This window comes from Coloeus monedula (genome assembly GCF_965178545.1).
Source record: "Coloeus monedula genome assembly, chromosome: 1".
Classification (NCBI taxonomy): domain Eukaryota; kingdom Metazoa; phylum Chordata; class Aves; order Passeriformes; family Corvidae; genus Coloeus; species Coloeus monedula.
Genome location: NC_138781.1, coordinates 63,174,653 through 63,199,568, shown reverse-complemented (window position 1 = coordinate 63,199,568; position 24,916 = coordinate 63,174,653). Strand labels below are relative to the sequence as shown.

The window sequence follows — 24,916 nt, the reverse complement described above, 5'->3', positions numbered from 1 at the left end:
TGTTCAAGGCCAGGCTGGATGGGACTTCAGGCAACCTGGTCTACTGGAAGGTGTCCATGGCAGGGAGGTTGGAACTAGATGGCCTTTAAGGTCCCTTCCAACCCAAACCATTCTGTGATTCTCTGATTCTCTGATTTCTGTGGCTCTCAGAACTGCAGTGGCTGGGGAGGGAAAATGTGCATCTTCTACCCAAAGCAGGGCAGACCCAAAGTAACCAGGGAGTCTGTACTGCTACTCGCACAGGGCCAGCAGAGGACAAGTGCTGCACACAGATGTTGTGTGTAGAATGACAGCATGGACACTGCATCCACCTCATTCAGCCACACTGAAAAGGATGGATCATCCACCATGCATCCAAGTGGCTGCACAGCTGTCCTCAAAGCTGTTCCTTGGGCTCCCCATAATACTACCCTAGACATGCTTCCTTCTACCTTCTAAGTGCCCCTGCTGCTCATCTGACAGGTAGGAAATGAGATGGGTTTTCCTGCATCTGAGTGATGTATTATTTTGTGTTCTATAGCAGCAACTGCAAATGTTTTTTGTGAGTCTTAAAGGGGAAAAGGAGCTGAATTAAAAACAGAAATACCTGTTTCAGGGCTTCAGAAGCCTTTTGTTTGCTTCCTGTGTAGCAGCACCTTGCTCAACTGCAACCATTTCTTCCACTGGACAAGTTCTTGCAGCACAGAAGCCTGCACATTACTGCAGAATGTATTTGTCAAAGACATTCTTGGAGTACCATCATTATCAACATCCAAAACAGCCTCCTATGTAGATCAGGTGACCAGTGTTAACGTTGGGACTTAGCTTTCCTACAAGGAAGTAGCAGCTCTGCTACTTGAACAAAGCTCTGTTCCATTACACAGACCTGATAGTTTGACTGCCAAAGTTAAAAATACATTGCGGATGTTTTGAATTCTGATTTTTGGATGACAATTCTGGAGTTCCTGATTTCATCGCATCTGACTCATTCAGAGAGAGTAGAACAATCCCATTATGTATAAACTGCATTGTTTAAAACATATTTTATTATTTAATGGCTCATATTTCATATATCATTTGTGCATTGTTATCATCAGGCAGTTATGCCAACTTCTTTCCATACTTTCCTTGGAGCCCTTAGCACATTATTTTTCCTTAAGCACAACAATCTAAACAAACCTCAAGCTGCAAATAAGAGTAGCCCAGATTAGGAAGCCAATTTTTGTTCATGTAAATACAAGTATTTTGAGAAATCATGGAGAAGTGATCTTGAGAAAATAGGTATTTTGAAGTAATAGTTACCTGCATAGAAGAAACAGCCCAGGCTGTTTCTTCTAACCAGATCTCCAGGTTAGCTTCCTGAATTATTCCAGGATGCTCTTAAGTCTATGCAATAACAAATTGTACACAATATTAAGATTCTAAAGTACTCAACTGGAAACAGACAACTGCCTTAACTTAGGTTGTTCTCCCTTACTTGAAACTGTAGAGGTAAAAACTCTGAATTATAGCACGTTTCTGTGTGAACACAGTCCAGTTTTGGTCACTGAAAAACGTCCTAGTTGTTCAGGAGTTAATCCATGGATGTAAGCTAAACTGACCAGTGACACCAGACACTGGGTAGAAGGAGGAATGACAGATTGGCTGAACTCCTTGGGCTGAGCAGCTGCCCAAAATCTTGTGCCAGTGTCAGGGAGGGACCCTTCAGGTCTCAGGATATTCTAAAAAGCCAGGGGCAGGTTTTTTTGGTAGTGGTACCATGATGAGGTGCTTGCTGCTTCCAGCATAGCACCCTGCCTGGCACACGAACATCTAACCACAGCAGACCCAGAAAGACTCCAGTAGGAGACTGTCCTGGAGGAAATTTATCTAAACCTGGAGTGATAACAGGTGATTGAAGAAAGTCTTGCATCATCAAGGAAAAGTTCCACAACCTGCAGGTCTGAGTGCAGTCACATAAGAATGAGCCTTGTGAGGCTTCATATCAAAGTAGATTTCTTTATCTGGGAGATAAAGTAACTGGGAAACAGTAACTGAGAGGGAGCTCAGAAGGACCGTTCCCTTGGTGTAAAAGCGGAGCCTACCCTAGAAACACTACTGCTTCACTGCTAGACAGCAATCCTCTATTTCAAGTGAGGAGAAAAAGAACAGGTGCATTTATTTTTCCACACAGACTGGCAAAATTCCCCCATTTAAAAAAACCCACAAACTTCTAGTTGCTAGAACTACATTACCCATTCAGAAAAGAGAAGCATAAGTTTCACACCAGATCTTTGAAGACTAAATTAATCTTTTTAGGACATCTGCTGTAGGAGAATTGAAATTGATTATGTGAACAGCTCTAGTCACCTAGTTATGAACTAGCTTCTAGCAGTTAACATTTTGGTGACAAGGTAGTCCTCAAACCTCCAGACATAATGAGAACTTTTATTTATTTTAGATTAAGAAATCTGATAAGAAATGTTCCTGTAGTATCTTTGGATATGGTTTAAGCAAGATGAAAATGGTGAACAGACATGGGATGTTTTCAAAGGGCTTTTAACTTAAACGTTGATAGAGGTAGTAAAAATTATTATATAAGGTTTAGTTTTTGCAAATAGGTCCACTGACTTATAAAAGTAAGCAGAGCCCCATTTCTACAGGTGACTCCATATGGCCATATTCCTATCAGGATGACACTGGGACCAACAGGACACAAGAATGAACCACCCAATGGACCAGTTTCATGACAAGCCTTAGCTACCTCTACAGTTTTTTACAGGAGGAGGAGGAGGAAGAGGAGGAGAAGGAGGAGGACAGCTGTTGGTGCTTCACTTGTAGTTACTGCAGTAGCAAAAATAGCAGATTTCTGCAAGTCTCCCAACTGCTGTTCTGTCGATTGATTTTGAAAGGTAAGTATTAAAATTATTTTATATTCTACATTAGAGAAATGCTGTTGCACAGAAGCACGCCTAGCAAGTCCCTGCAAGACATAGGCCAAAGTGCAGATAAGCTCTAAGTCACTCCTTGAACACATTGCACAATAAATATCGTCATAAGGATAAAGTGAATCCCTGTGGTAACCAAATTCCCTTCAATTATCACATTGTAAATCTCATTCTACAACTACAGCCATGGGGAGATTAAAAATAAATATTCACTGTACTGAAACAAGTAAGTGGGTCTTAAGTGTCTTTAAATTGGCCATTCCTACAATAATGTATTATCACTAAATCAGCTGTCCTCTTCCCCACTGCATCTAGAGCCAGAAGTTACCTCTGGGCCCCTTCTAGCACTGATGAGCCCGTGTTTTGGCAGCTGATGGAGAGAATCAAGCTAGCCTTAATAGGAGATGCAGTTTTATTGCACATCTTCACCACTTTTCCTTTCTCCTTCTGTGCCCAGCTTTGCAAACAGAACAGTGAATATCAGCATAAGTGGAACACCCTCTGCACTTTCAAGGAGGAGTTCTGACAAACATGCCCAAGCCTACAAGCCCATCCCTGGGCAGTAGTCACATGCTTTGCACTGAGGAGCAGGAACCAGGACCATGCAGGCTGATGATTAGACTCCTCTCTGTACTTGGACTGCTACCATCTCCACAGACAAGTGGAGAAAAAACACTAAAGCAAACATGCCAGAGCAGGAATCAGCCTGACAGCTGGCAGAGATACATGAACCCTTCTTCATTACAGCCATTACAGCTTTGTAAACAATGGGCGAAGTTCAGAGTGGGGAAATAACCAAACAGCAGTCCTGGTTCAACTTCTTACCGGAGTAATCAGCTACACAGGTAAGAAGCTGAACCAGGACTGCTTAACCCACAGCCTACCCTTCTGTCAAACAGGTCCAGCTGGCTACAATCATTTCTTCCCCACCTGCTCTTGGGATGCCTTTGGTGTGTCCCATGGCCTCAAGGTCACCTCAGCAGTTGGCTGCAGCAGAGATGCCCATAGGCAGCTCCTGATCCACCTGCACATCCTTGCCCATGTCCAACAACGCAGCCAGAAGTTCTCACCTCAACAACCTTCAGGAGCAGAACTGCTTTCTCTTAAGAAAATATGTAATAGAGGGATGTTTCCACAGATAGGATCTGCACAGTGTGCCATGGGAAAATACCATGCAGGCTCCATTCATTGCTGAGCCAAAGCATGGTGCTCAGCATCAGAAGGGATATAAGGTCTATTAAAGATCCAGATTCCTCTCTTTATTCCATCTTATTAAAATGGCTATTTTATTAAGCCTTTTTTTGTTGGACCTTTCTTGACATGATGCAGAAAGAGCTCTGCACCATCTCCCTCTCTCATGGACTTCACCCCTCCCTGGGACAAAATGCTCACTAATTACAGGATCAATTGTGTTCTGAAAGAAGCTGCTGATACTGGAGAGTGAGCTGGGAAAGTGTAGTGGGGTGGGTTGATCCTAGGCAGCAGAGAAGCCCCCACTGCCACTTGCTCACTCGCTTCTTCCTGCAGTATAAGGGAGAAAATCAGCAGGGTGAAACCATGGGAAAAACACTTATGGCTTGACATAAAAGTCTAGTAGTGAATAAAAAGAACAAAAATAAGTGATGCAAAGGCAACCACTCACCACCTCCCACTAACAGACTGATGCCCAGCCAGTCTCCAAGCAACAGCTACTTTGGAAGAAACTTCCTGGTTTTATTGCTGAGTGTGATGCTGTGGATCCAGTGTGTCCCTTTTATCAGCTGGGTCAACTGTCCTGGCTGCTTCCCCTCTCACCCTCTTGCACAGCCCCAGCCTGTTTGCTCGTGGGGGAGGGCAGGGTGAGAAACAGAGGCAGCCTTGATGCTGTGCAACACAGTTTGGTGACAGCTAAAACACTGGTGTGCTGCCAGCGCTGTTTTGGTCACAAATCAAACACAGCACCATACGGGCCACTGTGGAAAAAGCTAGCTCCATCTTAGCCAGAGCCAACGCAGGGCATGAAATGCAATTTGGGAAATCCTTAAGCTGGCTTTATCACTGAACAAGTGAGGGTGCAAATGCAGTGTCTAAAGTGTCAGGAGAACTATCCCTAGCCTGCTCTGACTCATTTTCTCTCACTTTTGATGAAGCTGTGGCGTAAATAAGAAGCAGAGAGAGAAAAGAAAAATGACAGAGAAACTACAGCTTCATCATGATTCAAAATACCACTAGGTGACGTGGAGTCAGTAGCATTACAGAACCCTGTAAACTGTTTTTTCTTTCTCTGTTCTAGGACAAGGACAAAGTGCTTCTGGTGGCATTTACACATTGTAGCACACACCTGGCTTGTTTCTGTTAGATAAGCTCAACATCTCTGGTACACTTAAGAACAGAACAAAACTAAATTCATGCTCTCCTTACCACGAGCAAAGAGTGCAAAATGGGGGGAAACCCCCAAAGACCAACTTATTGCAAGAGTAATACCTGAATCGAAGATACTTTAGATGAGACAGGCACAAACACTGCAGACTGATTTTTCTGAAACCCCAAGGAGCTGCAGTTGTAGGTGTTTTTGATCAATACAGCATCTATCCCAGAGAGAAAATTAACATTCTCATGTGTCCTCTGAGGCCCTCTGACTAACCCCAAAAGTGGGAGCAGCCTTGGGGGCACATGCCACTGCACCTCTTCCCCAGTTGTGGAAGGCCAAGTCTCCAGCACTCTTCTGCTCAGCTGACACTTGTGCTACCTATGCTGGCAGTGTTCCTTGGCACCCTCTGGCCCCTCTATGTCCTTGTAATTTCAGACACCTTTTGCCAGGCATGCTTGGAATATGCATCCAAATGTCTCCTGCTGGCAAACACCATGTAGAACACTAAATGGAGCCAAGGCAGGAGGGCCTCCTACAGCAACCAAGTGGCATAAAATATCTGTCATAACTCTGAGCACCTCCCCTCTGCCACAAATACCTCACAGAAGAAGCAGGCAGGCCACTGCCAGTCAAGGTTTCAGTCTTAAGGGCATATTTGCAAAAGATCTTTGTTTCAGATGAGAAAGGGCAAGCTTTTTCTCCCAACAAAAAAAAGCCGAAGAATCAAATTACCCCACTCTTGGCTTTTTTTATTACTGTGATTGCTCACTGACTCACATCTTGCTGTTAGAGCATGTGTCCTACACCCGATGTTCCTCAGTGTTATTACCCATATTTGCCCAAATCCATTCATCTTTTATGCAACCATACTAAGTGCTTTCCACTAATTCAGGGTGAATTTAAGCTGCCTGTACCAGAAAATACTCCAGTTGCCTTCTCTGAGAAAAATTGTCTCTGAAGCTGCAAGGAAACATTAGCATAAGTGCAGCTTGATCACAGGAAACTTTACCTACAGTTCTTTACACCTTCTGGAAATGCAAAATGGGCATTTTCCAATGAACCAGTCCCTCCTTTGCCCAGCTTCCAACCTCTGCAGCACAGGCTCTCTTTATCAAATATTTTAGAAAAATGCTCTTTCCATCACACACCGCACCACGTTGTGTATAATCTCTGTGCACAAAATGCAAATTCTGCTCTGGGCCATGAGGTCCCTGGGAGAGAGCCACACCAGGCTGTGGGATCTGAACAGGTGAGGTCAGTTCCCTGTCCTTGTGCCACAGGGGCTGCCCATCCTGCCCTCATGGCAGAGCCTTGCCTGTTACACACTGCATTTTCTTCGAGAAAGCTCCTCTGTGCACGGGTAAGGAGCAAGGCCACGGGGTGGTTTGAACACAGCCCCCAGATGCAGTGTCAGGTGCCAGCAGCAGGCCACCAGGCCAGAGAAACACACCCTGCCCCCCCTACCACCGGGGACAAACACCTCCAGCTCCCTCCTGCAGCCTTTCAGGAGGGGAACTGTGTGGTGAATATTCCTCCACCCTCACTATCCAAAGACAATGGAGCAAGGCTGGAGCACAAAAAAGCATAGGAAGCAACATCTCTTACCAGCCACGTCTGGGAAACACAGCTGGAGATTTCTGGATCACCACATAATAATTCAGTCAACAGCAGCTAGGCGGGTGATTTCACAGAGCCATGAATTACATGCAGCTCTTCACAGAGCCAAGGGATGCCACCACCACCCACCACGCCAGCCTCTGCAGTCACCTTTCTGCTGCTCCTGCATTTATCCCCGGTGCAAAACACTTACAGGGAAAACTACACCCTGTGTTCTGTTACAGCTGCTTAGCAAGACATGATGCCCACAGCACACACTGAACTTCTGATCAAGATTATCCTTAACCCTGTCAGCTTTCTTTCTGAAGAAACTTGCAGAAAGGGGCTGACTGGAAAATTTCACAATAAGGGTATTTGTGAGCAGCAGTCCCAAAACAGAACACTTTTATTAAAGGCAGAGCACCTCCATCAGGGATCAGGTTTCCCAACGGCTGGAATTACCCTTTTCTCTTCAAAGATACAGAACCTGAAATTTGAACCACGAGTAAACACCCAGGCTTTTAATATTCACCTCAAATGACTTTGTCTTTCAAAGAAGCACCAGCTGTCAGACACCACTGACCCTAATGCCTTTTCCCCGGCCTGAGGCATTTGCATTTCACTCACCATGCTTTTAAATAACAACTTGTTAGTTCTACTGATGTTACCATATGAAAGGAAAGTGATGCCTTCCCCAGGAAGTACTCCAGTGGAACAAGCTTTCAGTGAACTGTGTTATGCCCAGTCAAGAGATGGGGTAAATGTTAAAGTTTGCTGCAAGAACTATCAGCGCCATTTAGGATTGCTGCATATAAAAGCTGATGACCTAGCAAAGCCAGACAGTTGTTTCTGCACATTGTGTCCCTCTGAATCACGACTGCAAAATGACACAAGAGAAGCTTGTGTCAGGGAAGGATCAAGCGAAGCATGACTCAAAGACCCAGCCCAACAATTTGTTAGCAAAAGCACCATGATTGTGGTGCAGGTACTAACTTGTACCTAGCCCTTTTCTCTTCAGAGAAAACTTTTCATATTGACCAAGCCTCTGCCAGGAAGAAAAAAGCGCAAACCCACAAAATTTGCAGTGCCATTTGCATCCTGCCTTCTGATCTGCAGCCAAACAAGCTGCCATGTTGGCCCAGGAACACTTGCCTCCTTGTCTCCTTCCAGGAGTAAATTTCCTGTTTTCTTTCTTACCACACAGGTAGTATTTGGCTTCTCTTTGAGACGTGCTCTCTCTGACCTCACCTCTATTCCAAAGCAACCCTGAGCCAGACGTGCTTGGAGTACGTGACCAGAGGATTCCTTACCCCTGGTATATAAAATCTTATTTGTCAGCAAAGAGGAGGGAAAGGGACTCCATGTAACATCCAAACAGCAAGAGTAATGAATTTCTACAACAGTTCTTCTATCTCTCCGCACCACAGGCTTTTATAGCATGGCAGTGAACTTGGAGCTTAGGTCTTATAAATGTTTAAACATGTTTTTATTTCCTATCCTGCTACCCTGACTTCTCCTTCCAGCCATGGAGGGACTGGAATTCTGGAATTTCCCTAGGAAAAAGCAAGGGAAACATGTTTCGGATACCATTTCAGCGCACACTGTGAAGAGTTCACAGCACAGGTCTGCAATACTGAAATAGGATGGAAGCAGATGGCACCTCAGCCTCGAGGTCACCCTATTTTTTATTTTTACTTCGTGTTCAAGAAGACAGATTTAGACTGAAAGTGTCTAAAGTCTAAGTTTTTTACAGAAAGAAAGTAGCATAGAGCATATTTTGGCATGGAAAAATAATTTATGTTGTCAAATCTTCTCTTTTGCTCCTTTCTCAAACGCCCTCAGGACCTGTTTTTGTACTCATTGCCAAAATGAACTTCTTGTTATCCTTTTAGTAAATTAAGCATTCTTATTGCAGTAAATACTCTTATGAGCACTGGTGGTTTACTGGTTCTCAGCTAACCCTCTGCTTTTGAAACAAAATGAAAGGGTCTTTGCTCAGCTTCCCTTAGCCCATGGATGCATGCCCAACATGGACTATGCTTTTAAAATAAGGCTCATCTTACATCCCCAGATTTCAGACCCTGGAAATGTATGCAACTGCTCAGCTCTGAACTTCTAAACCCTCTGAGAAGGGAGAGACTAGAGGACAGCAGAGCAAAAGCAAGCATGCTAGTTCTATTATAAATAAACTCATTGTTAAGCAAACTCTGTTTCATCTTGCCATTTGTCTCTTCTATTCTTAGGCTTTCTGAACTTTGGAACTTTCCATGACCACTTTTAGCTTTAAAAACACTTCCATTTTTATTTCATAAACCCAGCTGTGCACTATTGGGCTAATTCAGCTCCAGATCTGAACTAAGAGGGCCATTTACATCAGCTGCCGAGCCCACAAAGTAAAAGAACCAGACCTTTGAAAGGGGAAATGCACGGTGAAATATTTCCTTCAGTCTCTTTCACACTTTTAATTGCCTGTCCTTTGCTGTGCCAGCTGGATACTATATTTTTTTTTGTTCTGACCGCACTGACCTACCTCACAAAAATGAGGAGCTAATTACAGAAAGCCTTTATCAAGTTATGCTTGTTTTCAGTTGAACTCTAACCTGGCCATTGCTAAAATGTGGCGCCACAAAGATGTAGATGTGGAATTCCTGTGAATTGGTTGTCTGTATAATGCTTGCTCCTCTGCATTTCCAGCTGGTTCTTTATCCTTGCAAGCTCTTCACTACAAATAGGACTCTATGGATTTGTTCAAGATAACTGGGCACAAGCAGACAGAGCTGCTTCTACTGCCTCTGGGTGAAAATACTGCTGCGTGAGAGAGAAGCTTTTGTAGCTCTTCTGGAAGGAGGGAAAACCAGGAAGACTATGGCTGTTATCAGAAGTAAAAATGCAAAAGCACTACAGCTCTGCTACCTAGCCCTAAAGGAAAGATTTATTACCGACAAATAAACAGGTAAGAAGCACCAATTGTTCCTTATTATGCAACAGAACAAAAAGTCTATGTGGTTGAAGCTAGTGGCTACATACAAAAGTAAACCCTATCTACATGTATAACATTGTTTGAATTGTTTCATGTAGAAGCTTTCTAGTGCAGTAACACTGTTAGAACACTCAAGCTTTGCAACACTTGCTTGATTTTTCTTTTTACAACACAGACAACCTGCAAGAGTGGGAAGATAAGGCTGTAGAGAGAAGCCACAATTACGGGAAGCAGGTAGCAATGCAGAAGTTGGCTTTGATGCCAGAATTTCACCTCAGATATTAAGACACCCTCACAAATGAGGTGGGGAAGGTCAAGAAGGAAAGCAATTAAGTTTGTTAAGAAAGATTCTAAGTGGTAGGCTTACAGCAACTGAAGTCATTCCTAACTCAGAAGTTTCTTGTGGATGAAGACATATTTGGCGTATCTAGCATATGTAATTACGCAAAGTAATTGACTAAGGTAATTTATTGCCCAACAGTGATATGCTCCTAACCATACAGACACAGTAAACTGAAAACCTCTTCATTTACATCAGGCAACAGTCCCAGCATCCAGGTCATCTGCACAAACGAGAAGACACCTCTGTAATAGCTGCACCAGGAGCTTTTTACACTGTGCAGCCCAAAAGCCAGGATGACCTAGATGGTGGTACGGCTGCAAGAAGCACTGTGTGACTCTTGCTGATGCTTTTGGTGTTGTCTCGCTCGACACTGCAGTGCAAGGAACTTCTACCACTCCATCTCACAAAACTAATTACACGGGGAAAAGGAAGCAAACCTTTTAAAAAAAATTAAAATAAATAAATAAAAAGTAAGGCCTCTGAAGATCAAACCTCGACATCCTTATTTAGTTACTGCCGGGAGGAATGACGAATTCTTCGGCAAATAAAGGATTGTTAGTTAGGGACTCCCCGGCTCCCTGCGGAGCGCTGCGCGGCCTCTCCGGCCCGCCTGGCGGTGCGGGCGGGGCCGTGCGCTCGCTGCCCGCCCCGAAGCGCCCGCGGAGGCGGGCAGGGGGTGGGGGCTGCAGCCGGAGCCGGAGCCGATGGCAGCCGGAGCCGGAGCCGATGGCAGCCGCCGATCCGCCGGGAGCTGAGGAGCTGCCGCAGCTGGTGAGCGAGACTGGCTCCGGGGCGGGAGCGGGGCCGGGCTGGGTGCCCTGGCTGCAGGGCTCCTGTACGGCCGGGGCCTCTGCCTTCTGCTTCCCCTGTCTTTATTTCCCCCTCGCAGGCGGAAAATCTGCTCTGCCGGCTGCAGGAGAATTTTCAGGCTCTGACGGAGAAGTTAACGCTGAGAAATATCCTCTTTGGAATGTGGGGTACCCGCCCCGCTGCAGATATTTCGGATCCTGTGGCTGGGGCCCCCTGCGCGCTGATGGATGCGGGCGGGCTCTTTGCTTCTAACAGCAGGATGGGCTTCTTTCTTAAAAATCAAATTAGCGTATAATGAGTGACGTGGCTAAACACCTATGACGTAAAGACACCTGACTTCCCCCCCCACACCTGTTTATATATCTAAGAAGGAAATCCTAAAAAATGTTTCACTACAAGTAGCAAGGTAGGCTCTGTGCAGCAATTCTGGCTTTCAAGTAAAATAGGCATCGAATTATGTGTAAAGGTTCTGAAGGTGCATTTAAAAAAGCATCCATCCTCAAAAATGCAACTCAAACCAGCCACGGTTTAAAAGCAGCTGTTGGCCTGAGCGTGACAAGGTGAGCCCTCAAAAGGAGAAGATCAGACCTGAAGGGGCTCTGAGCTTTCTCATTACATGTACTTACAGAAACTACCTCTGCTTTCTGAAGCATTTACTAAATTCTTTTTCAGAAACTTGACCTTTCAGGAAGCAGCTGCTTCCTGAATAATGTTTTAGTGGCACTCACACTCTGATTATTTAGGTTAACTGCATGGTATCACCTAAAACAGTTTCTCAGAAAGAAAACAACCTCTTACACAGTTCACTCACGGGTATTTGCAAAGGCTTTTGATACTAAGAATTTGAATGCTTATCTGTCACAAGAGAATGTGGGATTGTATTCCAACAATACCACCTTGTGCATGCTTCATCTTGCATTAAACGTGAACAAGTAAGAGGCTGGCACATCTGGAAGAAAGCTGCTTGTTCTTACAGAAGAAGAAGCCTGTAAAATTATAGAACTCTTATTTAAAAATAAGTTATCTTTAACTTTTTACTGGAAGAAATGGGCGAGCGCATCAATGACCTTGAGAAGTGTGTTGCTGACCTGATGACAGAGGCTGGGGTAGAAAACAGCGACGAAGAGTTGAGAGTAAAGACATTTACTTAAGCTTTTCTGTATTTTATATATTTCCACTTAGTTTTGAGTGATGGGCGGCAACTTGCATGAAAACAGTGTTTACATATTTATTGTACCTGCATTTTCTTGGATTTGAAAGTGTACTTTTTAAAAACATATTTAAAATTATCTTGGATTTTTTTTTTGCCAAGGGCCAAAGAATGCAACCATTTTTACAAAAGAAAAACTGCATCTTGCTGCCTCTGTTCCAGCTGAGTGCCATATACAAGGGGGGGAGTGCTAACTCACCTCAATGGTGTAAACTGAGGCTGTCCATTCACAGTGAAATGTGAGTGGCTTAAAGTGCTCCTGCCCACCATTCCTGTCCCTCAGGTATGCTAACCTAGCTGAGGATTCTCGCTGGTACAAATTAACGTACATCTGCTCTTAAACCTGCTGCAGTGTCGAAGTGTGCCTGGGAGCACACCTCTCACATGCACTCATCCCAAACACAGCAGTAAATTATAGTCAAACACTTTATAATATAAAATCATGCTACATTTCAGGATTGTATGCTGGATTTTATAACAGTCTGTTGCAGATGCCAACTCCCTCCCTGATGGATGCCTGACTCTGTGCTCTTAGTATTTATGAGGCAGCACTGCTTCCGTGTTCTGTGGATGCAAGTGATGTTGTCGTCCTGTTGTTGCACACTTTCCTGATTTAAATTGAGACATATCAATTATTCTTGTCATTGCAATCACTTCCCAGTGAAAGATGGGAATGTCTGTAAACATTCTGAAGTAATTTAGGTATCTATTCATTCTGATGCCTTTTGCATAAGCTACGCAATAATTTTCAGAAACACAGAAAGACAATCCACAAAGATATGTTTAACTGTACAGAGATCTTCCTATCTCCAAGCTGAATCACATTCATGAATAAATCACTAACCTACTTATTCACTGTATCTTTGCAGCACTGAAATGAAGATGTGTTCAAGGAAGATTAAAAGCAGAACAGCACTGCACTGACTCCAAGATTTTACAGTCAAGTATCACACATTGACAAAAAATGTTAAGGGAAAATAAACATGTTTGCACCGTGTTGTGGATACTAAAGTGCTAGGAGCAGAGGAATTTTCCAGCTGCTGCAGCATCCTGTGAAGTTGTTCTTTCTCATGCAAGCTAGCTGAGAAACAGTTTTAGGTTTTTGTAAACCAAGGTTTTATCTCACAGGTGCAAACTTGTTTTCCAGTTCTTGTTTTGGTACACTGGAAAAAATATTTTGAATGGGTGTTATAGCATTCTGCCAATCACCCTGAGAGGTGGATGGTCAAGTGACCAATGGGGTCATGCCACCCTTGTGAACAAGGCTATATAAGCTGATTTATATAATTAAATACAGCCATTTTGGCCACTTATCCTGAAACTGGACTCGTGTCGTTTTTTGCTGTTCTCAGTACAACAGCAACACCATGTCATCACAGAATCTTGAAACTTTTTTTTTTAATTATTGCCCCAGGAAAAAAGTAGAAAGCTGTGTTTGTTCATCTAAGTGGGGCACTGTATTTCCTGGAGCTGAGAAAGAACTGTTAGTTTCAGAGAAGGCAAAGCCACTATTATTTTGGATAGAAAACTATATCCTATATAGTGAACTTACCCAATCACAAGCCTTTTGAATGTATGAAAATATATTTATTGCAATTTTACAATAATAATATTTGTTTCCTTTTTAACTTAAATGTTCTTAGAATAAACCATTCTATACTAAAAAAATGGCAGTCTTTGTAGACTTCAACTGCTTGGTTGTTGATCTTTTCACAAGCCCACCCAAGGCTGTGCACACCGGTGCAGGTAGCATCACCCAGGTATTTATATTGTGACAATTTCAGTTCTTTAATGTTAGCTGTTTTGATGAAAGAGGTTTATTTTAAAAACCTGGAGATAGATGAGGAATTCTAGTTACCAAGTGTGTCCAGAAGAAACTGATAGTCAGAAAACAGGACACCTGCACTAACTTTAAAGTGTTTGTACTCCAAAACATTGGCACTCTTTGCAGGAAAGACTTCATTTGAAATGTAATGGGAACCTTTTACTGTAAATGCAGGAACTGAAGCACTGCCAGGTTAACAGAATACCTCAGCTAATGAGGGAGAAATGCTTCTGTTACAGCCTTCATTAATATCAAGAAATCATTCCTATTAATGCTTTAGTCAGTGTAGACTTGCACGTGCTGTCAGACTGGGGGCAGAGGTTGGTATGCTGGAGGACAGGCTGGAGAAATGGGCCAGCAGGACCTTGATGAAGTTCAAAGGCAAATGCCAAGCTGGGTGGGTGTGAGGGGCTGGCTGGCACTGCTTTGCAGGAATGGGTTCTGGTGGAAAGGCTGACTGACTGAGCAGGGTGCCCGGGCTGCAAGGGCTGCAGCAACTCACTGGTCAGTATTAGCACAAGTTGGGCCAGCAAATCCATTCACCCCACTGGGAGACCACACCCACAATAGTCTGTCAATTTGGGGGGCCCCCCAGTTCAAGAGAGACAGTGGTGTGAGGGAGGTAAAACAGAGCCACCAAGATATGGTGGAGTACAGCAGATATAAGATTTGAGGGAAACCTGTTAGTTCGGCCTTAAGGAACAACCGTGGCTTTGTGCTGCCAACCACTATCCCAGGGCAGAGCATGGGGAACAGACACTTGCTGAAGGTGTTGTACACCAGTTACTCAAGGCAAGCTGAAACACAGAAAATTCCCATTAGATGCAAGGAACACCTTTTTCAACTATGAAGGTGCTGAAACAGCAGAACAGGTCTTCCAGAAAGGCTGAGAAATCGCCATCCTTACAGAATATGGAATCATCAAGGTTGGAAGACACCTTGAAGATCATCTAATCCAACCAAGATACTCAACACTGGACACAATCCTGGGCAACCTGACCATGTGGAACTGACTATTCCTGGGAGACTGATGGTCCCTTCCAATATAAATTATTCCAAAATTAATAATCACTCTAAACCAGATTAACTTCAGCAGAAATTGAGACCCTTTTACTTCCTTGACACTTTCTAAGTCCTCTAAAACACTTGGTAGTAGAAGTAAATTCTACATTGTCTTGTAGCAAACTGGATTTCTCCTTTCTGGAGGAAGAAGCTTGCCTGGCTTGGTTTTAATTAATCTGCAAATATGCATGTATCAGTTCAAAAAACAAAAAAACCCCCACCCAACACAAACTCCATTACCATAAAAGTTGTCAGAAATGCAAATGGAAATTTCAAAAGCTATGCCACAGTGGAATCCAATCCAAGTCTCCCAAGTACCTGTGCATTTTGGTGTACCCTTAGACAAACTGGAGGTCAAGTGACAGCACGGCTTGTGGTTTCCTCAGCTACTGTCTGCAGCCAGCTCCAGAACTGCAATTATGCTTGGGCACTGCAGAAGTCACCAAGTGTTTCAAAGTGTGAGTACACAACCACCATGGAAAAGGGGTCTGGCACCACAAGTCCATTAAGCTGATGGGGGTGTGGTGATGTGCAAAGTCATGGGAGATGTTTTCTCTGAGCTTTGCTAAATATTAATAAATACACCGTGTTTATTCACATTTTTAGTGGATACAGGGGACTAGTATGATATGCAAGGAAATCCTGACAAAAGTAAGAAGTCTTCATCTTCAACATTACAATTTGCATCCAATTACACCCGTCTTCATTCTCAAATTTAATTAGCTGAAAAAAATTAAGGTAAATAATTGGAACACACTATATTCTTTTTAAAAAGCTGTAGTATAGTTTTCCCAGATATTTGTATAATGAAAGCAAACAAAACCAGTTGAAATGTTTTTCTGCAAACAGGCTGTGTACCAAAATACATAATATCAAAAGGACAACAAAGGATAAAGTCTTTAAAAAATAAAACCCCAAAATTCAGCTACAGTCAAGACAGTTCCAGGCTTTGAGTCTTCTACTTTTCAAATAGAACTCAAATCTTTTAAATAATTCAAATTATGCTCAAAATTCAAGGACTTGTAGGGTTTTTTCTTTTAATATACATATATGTACACACATACACAGAAATAAATTTAAGTGGACATAGGATTAGGAAAAAAGGCAGCCCAAAGAAACATCAATATCTGTATTTAGTGGAATAATCTTTTGGCGATACCACCAAACCTCGACCTTTGCGGGCTCCTCTATAAACAGTTTCTATAATGTCAATCATCTCCTGCTTATCTTCCATTGCCCAGTTGATCTTGTTGTTATTACCCGTACCTAAATCAATCATGATGTGTTTGTTCCTTTAAGGAGAAAGAACAACAAAAAACCCAAGTTAATATGGTATTCAGAATTACTATGGTTTCAGAAAGAAACCTCCTTTCCCCCCCAAAATGCTTTATAGGATCAAAGGAAGCCCTTATAACATAGAGAGGCTTGCAAAACAAGCATTAAAGGAAGAGTATCCGCTCCTCTCACTCAAGCTGACATTTTACTGCCAATTTTTAAAGCAAGAATGAGGACTCCAAACATGCCCCCAAAATGGCTACTCAGTGCAATTATCCTTCAGCATACTCCTTATTGTTTGTATTTCTTTCCCACTACTGTCTATCTCCAGAGACACTTCCATGCTTGTCAGTAGAACATTTTATCTCATCAATGTAGAAACCCTAACTCCAAAAAAACCTTATTACTTCTGATTTATTTTGAAAGCAAGTTTGGCAAGCTTGACTGCTGTATTACTACAGTACTCTCTACAGGAAGTTTGAGATTTAAAACTAAGAATGGATAATAAACCCAGTTTCCTCTATCACTAGTTTGCACTCTATTATCAAACACTGTTACCAGGCTAATTGGAAAACAAGCCATTTTCCTATTTAATCAGTTTTCTCTTTTGTAGAGCAATGAAAACATAGGCATCAGTGTGCTACTATACATTTGGAAATGATCTGCTGAGACACTGTATTTGACAAACAGAAAGTTTAAATGAGTTACATTCTAGAACCATCACATACCTGAAGAAAAACATGACAGTACAGGGATCATACAACTCGTACATCTTATTGAAGTCCGGTACTTCAGTGATGTCCACCAGATAAATAACAGCAAAGTTTTTAACCTAATCAAAAGAAAACAGGAAATACAAAAGTGATTATTTGATATCAGTGATTAAAAGACATAAGCTTTCATTTTTAATCAGTGATATTACTGATTAAAAGACATAAGCTTTCATTACTGTAACATTTATTTTCCAAATTATTAAGTCATAAAATCACAATAAACAGCCTTGCTTTTATTTTTAACCACAACAACCAATTAACATGGAAAATATTTTTAAATATGCCAAGAAGCTCATTTCACATCCAGTGTCAACTGGAAAGATACTATGCTAAATCAACATCCAGAGAAACAAATGCCCTTTATATAGAACTGAGAACTCACAGTGACGTGCACAGCTCTAAACAAGAAGAATAACTGCTTTGTGCAAGCCAAGCTGACACATTTTGCCTCTGTCATCAGCTGCTTATAGACTTCAGAAAATTAATGATCTACAATGCCCTGGTGCCTGCCTCCAAGCATTTTTCCCCTTCTATAACATCCAGTTTGTCTAACAAGACTCATTAAATGGAAATGAAACTTTTAATTTAAGAACTGGTAGCTTTTTTTGAGAGGTGCAAAGCTAAAACTTAAAAGTGTAATTGCTAAAGAAATAAGACCTTGATGAGAAGCTATTGTCTGGACAATTCTGGTAAAACCAGCTTTCATTTTGCAGAGTTACTCAGTTAGATGCACAAGAATCCCTCCCCTCTAGTGTCACAGTCAGTGCCTTCATTCCTGCAAGAAAACCACCTCGCATTTTTGTTTCCTAGACATAGCATACTTGTCATTAAGTGGAATTAGGGGAAGTTTTGGTTTCTTAACTTAGCTCATACATGCACAGTAGAAATTAACACACTCACACATTAAGTTCTAAGTCAGAACTCACCCAAATTGCACAAACCTTTAACTGTAAGGTATATTATCAAATGCTCATGCACTACACCAGGAGTGCACAATTGTGCCTCCACATCCTTAGTTACATGCTAACACAATTTTGGTCCCTCCCATTTGACTGCCCAGAATTACTAGCCAGAGGTTAACACTTGTGGTCTAAGATCTATGACAAACTCACTGTTCATGACAGTACTGCCCACTTGTTAATTTTGCTATCAAAAGTCTGGAAATGCTATGATGAGTATAATATCTGACTGATGGAACACTTTTTTATTTTAGTTCACAGAGCAGGACTAGTGTGTATGAGGAAAAATACAATATATTGTGTAGCCTGTATGTAGACATCCTGGAAGGCATATTAACTGAGAAAGTATGGAGATGTTTATTTACAAAAAAAACACTCAGAAGAGCAGAGTAAATAAATTTTTATGGACTTCTGCTTCAAGACAGTTTCAAAATTATAAAAAATAATCACACTTCAAGAATGTAAGTAAGTATTACTATCAAAGAAAGTAAAATCTCTTCTGGAGTGAAACAGCATTTAAAGTTTTTACTGTGCTTTTATGGAGCCAGTTATAGTCCTAGATTCAGTAAATATTCTAATGAAAACATCTCATTTAAGCCATGTTCTAAATCAGGCCAGAGGTAAAAGCCTTGTAAACTAAATTAGTCATAATATCAAACTCTCTGAAGGGATCCTTCATTTCAATTTTACATTAAAGACTTCTAAGAAGCTTAATGGGATGTTCAGAGTCAACATAATTTAGCTGAGAAGTGACTGAAGTTACTTCCTGGTGAGCCCTGGTAGGCAAAAGACAGTTGTTTTGGTCTTTTTTTTAGAAAACGAAACACCTGAGGAGCCCTTTTCATTTTATCCTATCATTACTTCTTCCACCCTGCTGGCATTTTTAGCATCAGCAGCACACCTTCACCACATGGGGAAATTTCTACATGTTCAGCAATTTTGACAGAGCACACAATCTTTGAACAATTACTTAATTTGGAGCTTAGAAAATTATTTTAAGGTAAACCTTGCATTAATAAAACATTCTTAGGACCTGTTTTGTTTGATGAAAGATTAGTCCAAGGAGATTTAGATGTTGCCACTCCAAAAGCACTCCTAAACCAAAATTTTACTTTCAAGAACCCTGTACTCCAGGCAGTACTGGAACAAAAAAACCTTTTAAAGTTAGTCTGACATTATATGCATTTTATTTAGTCCAGCTGTTGCAGAACCAGAAATGCTTGTCACTAGCAGTGATCATCAACAGCCTAGAATTTCATACAAGAGAAACAGACTATACAAGCATTAAGTTGTTATATAAATCTTACTAAAATTAGGACTGGATCACTCAAATCACTTTTGCACAGCACATGTGCAAGTCATCACCATAATCCAAGCATCCAAGACATTAATTACATCTTCCTTCTCTCCAACCTACTTTTCTAGAAGTGAAATTGATGACAGTCACCTGCTGAAAAGCTCCTATGAAGTCTAAAGCAGCCCTTAAAGGTGGACTCAAGTTTGAATACAAAACTTTAAAAGTGGCTCTATTCTTTACCCCTCACTTTCCTAATTTCAAATCTGGCAAGATCACTACTCCAAAACGAGTTACCGTGCAAGCACACTGAATGAGGGTGTGCTTTGTTGAGTTTGGACACTGGCTGCCAAGGACAGCAGCAGGAGATTGGGCTTCAGGCCTAAGGAGGGACTAGATAAACACATGGAGAGGGTGATGCAGAAGAACTATTTAATGTTAAGGGGCTCTGCCAGGCTAGGCAAGCTTGTCACCAAGAGACATTTTATTTCAACACGAGACAAGCTTTGCAGAATTACTCAAATGTCTCTTTTTGCAAAGTATTGACCAGTTTTAGAGCCTGAAGAAACAGTTCCAGTCTCAGACACAATATTGGAGCCAAGACAGCAGCAGTACAGAGCAGCATCTGAGCCGGCTTCACACACAGCCAGCTCTAATTCACAAAGCTTGAGCTTAGGCTTCAATTTAAGCAAAAGCAATTCAAGTATTTATGGATTCAGACTGCTCTCGATGTGCATGGTTTGTGGAGACAAACCTAAGGTTGACCTCTCCCCATTGGGACGTGAATCCATTGCTCAGACAGAGCTGTCAGTTCAAAACCTACATTCCTGTACAAAACAGGCTTTGCTACCCTGTCAAGGCAGTGGTTGCTAGCAAGTTTTCTTTCTGACTTGTGAGTTGTAACTAAAGATACAGTATGGAGACCTCAGAACAAGAATAAAATGCAACTCTGAGCAAGCAAACCCCCCGAAATACAAGCAGTTGCAGTTGTTACAAGGGAGACTACGCTGAGTTTGTTAGTATAAACCAAAATTTTACTGTAAAGACAATATGATAAAAACCTCGTGGTATTTTAGAAGTTGAACATATAATAACACAAGTTTATTCTGAAAGTGCTTAACCTCAACATACACTAAATACAGTAAATTTGTTGCAGTAAGTCAACTGCTTTCTGAAGAAAAACAAAATCAAAACTCTAGTGAGAGACTTCATTTTGGACAGCACCTCACTTTTGCAACAACTGAAGATAAAAACATTTTCAGAGACAGGTATTAACTATTTCTGACACTCCTGACTTCCTTTATCTATCTTTCAATTCAAAACTTTCTCTGCCTTACCAGGCCATTGGAGCTGCTGTTCATGGGGACAGGGTAGAGTAGGACACTTAAGTCAAACAGCAGCATGGATTCAGAATTTTATGACTTGCTTTCACAGGTTGGGCTTCAATTTTGCTGGTTGTTTTCCCCCTTCTCCCCAATGATGGTAGCTTCAAAAATCAACCTAATAATCTACATTACTGAGCACACATGTAGAAAACCCAGAAGTACACTACTGCCTAGCCACAGTTACAGGCTGTTTTAATACTTCACAGAACTGGATCTGCCTGAGGACTACTACGAAATCTCTAAACTGAATGGCTCAAGACTATAAAGCAGAGGAATCTATAGGACTTTTAACATCAGATAAAGACTCTATCCTATCTTCATGAAGATCACACACTTTTCTAGTAAACAGGAAACACAGATGTAGGAAAAATCATAGGGCATAGGACTCATTTGTCCTCTGAAGTTGTCCCCCCAACTTTCTTCATTAACAATATCCTTTTAAAAATAAATAAATGCATTCCTACAACATGAGATTGACACAGAAATATGATTGATGACTAGGATGAATGACAAAAATCACGAAGTTTCTTGAAATTTCTGTCAGAGGTAAGTAATACTCCTCTTTTTTTTTTAGTTAAAATTTCAGCTGCCTTTGAAAAGCAAACCTTACAGCCCAAATATATAAGGAAATCTGAAACAAGATCTAAGATTCCATCTTCTTATCTTCCTAACCAGCTTCTAGACAACGGTTTTTTTCTGTTTAGAAGAACAGAACAGTTCTTTATGGACAAGAAACTCGCAGGAAAAAAATACAGGAACTGAGACCAGCTTTTGCAACAAATCACTCGAGTTGAGGGTGGCTGGCAGACTTGCACTACTGACCTGAACAGAGCAAGTACAAACTTGAAAGTCTGTACCAGCAATATTTATTTGAATTTTTTTTCTTGCTAATTATGTTGTAAGTTTAGATGATAAATTTCTAGGGCAAAAGAGAACATTATACTGTCAAGAGCAATACTTACAGCTAATAATTTTGAAAACTACAGACATGGGTAAATGGATTAACTTTGCTCAACTTTTAATTACAAACACCAGTAGCTAAAATAGCAATGTGCTTTTTTCTATAGGTACCTCTTTCCCTGTCTCACCTTCTTTTCCTCTCTCACTTTTCATGTAACCTTAGCAGAAATGCAAAGGCACAACTCATGTTTGAGGAAAGGCCAGAAGCTATTCACATTTCTGATTATGGTTAAATAAATGCACAACGTTTGAACAATTCTCCCTAATTCACACTCATCCAATACAACAGTTATCTGATTTACACTATTCAGTTTTAGATAAAACATTTCTTAAACAAGGTGTATTAATTTAGTGAACCAATCACTGTATTTCAGGGGATAGGTTTTTATGAGTTTCCTTTAAAGAAAAGAAAGAAGTGTATTTTTAGAAAAGGTCTTTAAGACAAAATTTGTGAAACTCAATTCTTGTTTCAATCAATGTTTGATTGAAACCCTGACAAAGCAAAAAAACCTAGTATCTTACAATTGTGATTTGTTTTGACATTCAGTGAAACCTTCCTTCTTTTTCATGTAACACTGGGGAAAAAAACCCAGTAAACTGCAAGTGGAGTACATTTCAGTGGAAATAATCGACTTTGTACTTTCATACAGAATTCTAGTTTATTTTTCCTCAAAATGATTCAAGCAGAAAAAAAACCTGTTTTCCTGTCATAAAGTACAGGAAACTCAAAAACGTACATCCCAAAAACATGCTGCAGTCTAAAAGAATATTGCACCAGGATAACGAATGTAAAATATGGCTACACTGTCTTCAAATGTAGCCTGCAATTACAGCACGTTAACATTCTGTATTATTCTCTAGTATAAACACCTGTACAATTGGAACTTTTACTCACTCTTTAAAACAGCAGAGATCCAAACATGGCTTGTAAGCAAGAGGATGAGGTAGGATCTCCCCCTTTAATTTGCCATTTCTGCAGAGGGAGATTTTTAAATAAGAAGTTACTTTGTTCTTTCTTCCCCCAGTCACCCCTAGCTGCCAGCAGGTCTGCCAAACTGCCAAGCATCCTGCCACAAGTCCATACTAACAGTATCTGAGAATAACACTCCCACCAGGCTGAATACAAAACAACTGAATTAAAACATGTCACAACTCTTTACTGCATTCTAATATGTCTTAACACTTGGCTGTGGGTAGAGATCTTTCATTGTGGGGATTTTCAAGACACAAGTTAATTTAATTTAAAAAAAACTTTAGAAGACAAAGGAGCGCACGACAAAAACAACTCCATGTCAAGCTATGCAGCATGCACAGAATTTTATATGAAGGCAGCGAAATTGTGGATGCTCCATTCCTGGCAGTGTTCAAGGCCAGGTTGGATGGGGCCCTGAACAACCTGATCTAGTGTATGACAGAGCAAGAGAGTTGGAATGAGATGATCTTTAAGGTCCCTTCCAACCCAAACCATTCTATGATTTCTATGATAGCTGGCACCTTTTCCTACCCAAGTTACTATTTCTGATTCAGATTTTTTTGCTTCTGTCTTGATGTGGTTCAGTTAAAGAGCTGTCAATATTCTACGTCTATTGCTACGCAAAACCTTTAGCAAATATATGAAAAGGTCAATTATAGTTGATTGTGTATTTTAACAGTCTAATTTTTCCCGCATATGTATCTTTCTTAAGCAAGTGACCAGCTGTTGGTAATCATTCTGTTTCCATCTGAAAACAGCTTTGGAGTCTGGCTCTTAAAATTTAATTCAGTCCATGCAAATCAGTGGAATGCTACTGGTCTCCACGCATAACATCAGTGACAGATTAATATCACTGATAGATTAATCAGAATAATATCAATGACAGATTAATCAACACCATCCTGCATATTTTTAGTACTTCACCATTTTCAAGAGCCAAAATGAAAGTAACTTTCCAAGTTATTCAAATGGAAGCCTGAAGGACTACACATTTCCACTGTAAAGTGAGAGTGCTGCGTTACGTGGAGCCGCAGCTGCCCTACCACCGAGCATTGTTTCTGCCTGAATGCCGATGCTCATTCAGTGACGGGTTATCAACAGGCAGCAACCTCGATTTCTGAACATCTGCGATGCTCTTTTCGCCTCCCAGAACACTGCAAACATCAGGGCAGTCAGTGACTTTAGGAGACGCTCGTGAAAGCAAACCACACAGCTTCCCCGCTGCCTCCTAAAGCTAGGATACCTGTGCAGAACCCCAGTTATAACCTGCCCCAGGCTCCAAGCAAGCCACGGGGAACACTGAGCGCAGAATGAACCGAAAGCTCCTGTTTACCTTCTCGGCGATGCTATACAGGACCTCGTCCATCTTCATGCACGTGGGGTCCCAGTCGTGCCCGAAGCGGATGACCACGACCCGGTCCTCCTCCGACAGGATGGCCTGGTCCACCTGCCACCCATTGTGCAAGTGCGGTAGCATGTACGACATCCTGGCGGCTGGCTGGCGAGCCTGCGGGACGACAGGGATGCCCCTGGAGCTGACAGTCCGCCCTGCCTGCCCTCCCCCCGCGCCGCCCCCCGCCCGCCCCCTCCCCGGACCCTCCCGGGGCGCCGGCGGGCACCGACCGCCAGCACCGAGCCCCGCCCGGCCCGCCCGGCCCGTCCCCAGCGCACCCCGCGGGCGTCCTTCCCTCAGAGACACGGGGCGGCGGCAGCGCCGGGACGGGCGGGAAGCGGAAGGGAGGGTACGGGAATGCGCGCGCGCGGGGGCATACGCGCTTCCGGCACAGCCCCGCTTCCCGACGGGAGGAGAGCCCGCCGCCCGGGAACCGCGGGTGCGTCCCAGCGGGCGGGCCCGTGGCGCCGCTGGCCAGGGACTCCCGCCTCCCCCCTCGCAGGTGGGATGTGGAGCCATGCCGTGGGGATCGGGTAGCACAGGGAGGACGAAACAGAGGTCATAAGAGCCCGGATCTCCGACTCTCTGCTGCTGACCACTCTATGATGTTAATACATTCCCTGTACCTCCATGGGATTTGATCAAAGAGATATGCTCAGAGAAGCTGTAGATGCCCCATTTCTGGTAAAGTTCAAGGCCAGGTTGGACGGGGCTCTGAGCAACCTGGTATAGTGAAAGGTGTCCCTGCCCATGGCAGAGGGGTTGGGTCTAGATGATCTTTAAGGTCCCTTCCAACCCAGCCATTCTGTGGGTCTGTGCTAT

At 42.3% G+C, this 24,916-nt stretch overlaps 3 protein-coding genes across 5 annotated transcripts in view; 1 reads left to right on the top strand and 2 right to left on the bottom strand.

Annotated features, from left to right (window-relative positions):
- SLC66A2 (solute carrier family 66 member 2) overlaps positions 1–7,113 on the bottom strand; it is a 74,733-nt gene extending 67,620 nt beyond the window's left edge. The window contains exons 1-2 of one of the 2 annotated variants that reach the window (XM_082280504.1): positions 6,862–7,113; positions 587–699 (exon numbers count right to left, since the gene is read on the bottom strand). The gene's annotated coding sequence lies outside the window, so the exon portion shown is untranslated. The remainder of the gene's footprint in view (positions 1–586; positions 700–6,861) is intronic. The other variant, XM_082280503.1, reaches the window with a different exon arrangement.
- A 3,715-nt stretch (positions 7,114–10,828) lies between these two features.
- On the top strand, positions 10,829–13,698 carry HSBP1L1 (heat shock factor binding protein 1 like 1). The gene is made up of 6 exons (XM_082279287.1): positions 10,829–10,946; positions 11,065–11,274; positions 11,729–11,798; positions 12,030–12,118; positions 12,298–12,478; positions 13,065–13,698. The coding sequence occupies exons 1-5, from the start codon at positions 10,902–10,904 to the stop codon at positions 12,436–12,438; spliced, it is 555 nt and encodes a 184-aa protein (XP_082135413.1). The 5' UTR covers positions 10,829–10,901; the 3' UTR covers positions 12,439–12,478; positions 13,065–13,698.
- Positions 13,699–16,093: 2,395 nt separating this feature from the next.
- On the bottom strand, positions 16,094–24,434 carry TXNL4A (thioredoxin like 4A). Of its 2 annotated transcripts, XM_082283020.1 has the most exons (4): positions 24,373–24,434; positions 24,035–24,208; positions 17,086–17,189; positions 16,094–16,374 (listed from the first exon to the last, which is right to left on the bottom strand). In XM_082283020.1, exons 2-4 carry the CDS (start codon positions 24,185–24,187, stop codon positions 16,203–16,205), a joined length of 429 nt encoding a protein of 142 aa, XP_082139146.1. In that variant the 5' UTR covers positions 24,188–24,208; positions 24,373–24,434; the 3' UTR covers positions 16,094–16,202. The 2 variants fall into 2 exon arrangements, with proteins under 2 accessions (XP_082139146.1, XP_082139147.1); XM_082283021.1 differs by lacking the exons at positions 24,035–24,208; positions 24,373–24,434 and adding an exon at positions 22,624–22,699.
- Between the last annotated feature and the right edge of the window lie 482 nt (positions 24,435–24,916).

Excerpts from the sequence above, each read along its gene's own strand:
- HSBP1L1 (XM_082279287.1), top strand. The coding sequence starts at position 10,902 with ATGGCAGCCGCCGATCCGCCGGGAGCTGAGGAGCTGCCGCAGCTG. Across the intron at positions 11,275-11,728 it reads TTCTTAAAAATCAAATTAGC|GTTAACTGCATGGTATCACC; the intron begins GTATAATGAGTG and ends CTGATTATTTAG. Across the intron at positions 12,119-12,297 it reads ACAGCGACGAAGAGTTGAGA|GGCCAAAGAATGCAACCATT; the intron begins GTAAAGACATTT and ends TTTTTTGCCAAG.
- TXNL4A (XM_082283020.1), bottom strand. The coding sequence starts at position 24,187 with ATGTCGTACATGCTACCGCACTTGCACAATGGGTGGCAGGTGGACCAG. Across the intron at positions 17,190-24,034 it reads TGTATAGCATCGCCGAGAAG|GTTAAAAACTTTGCTGTTAT; the intron begins GTAAACAGGAGC and ends TCTTTTGATTAG. Across the intron at positions 16,375-17,085 it reads ACTGTCATGTTTTTCTTCAG|GAACAAACACATCATGATTG; the intron begins GTATGTGATGGT and ends TTCTCCTTAAAG.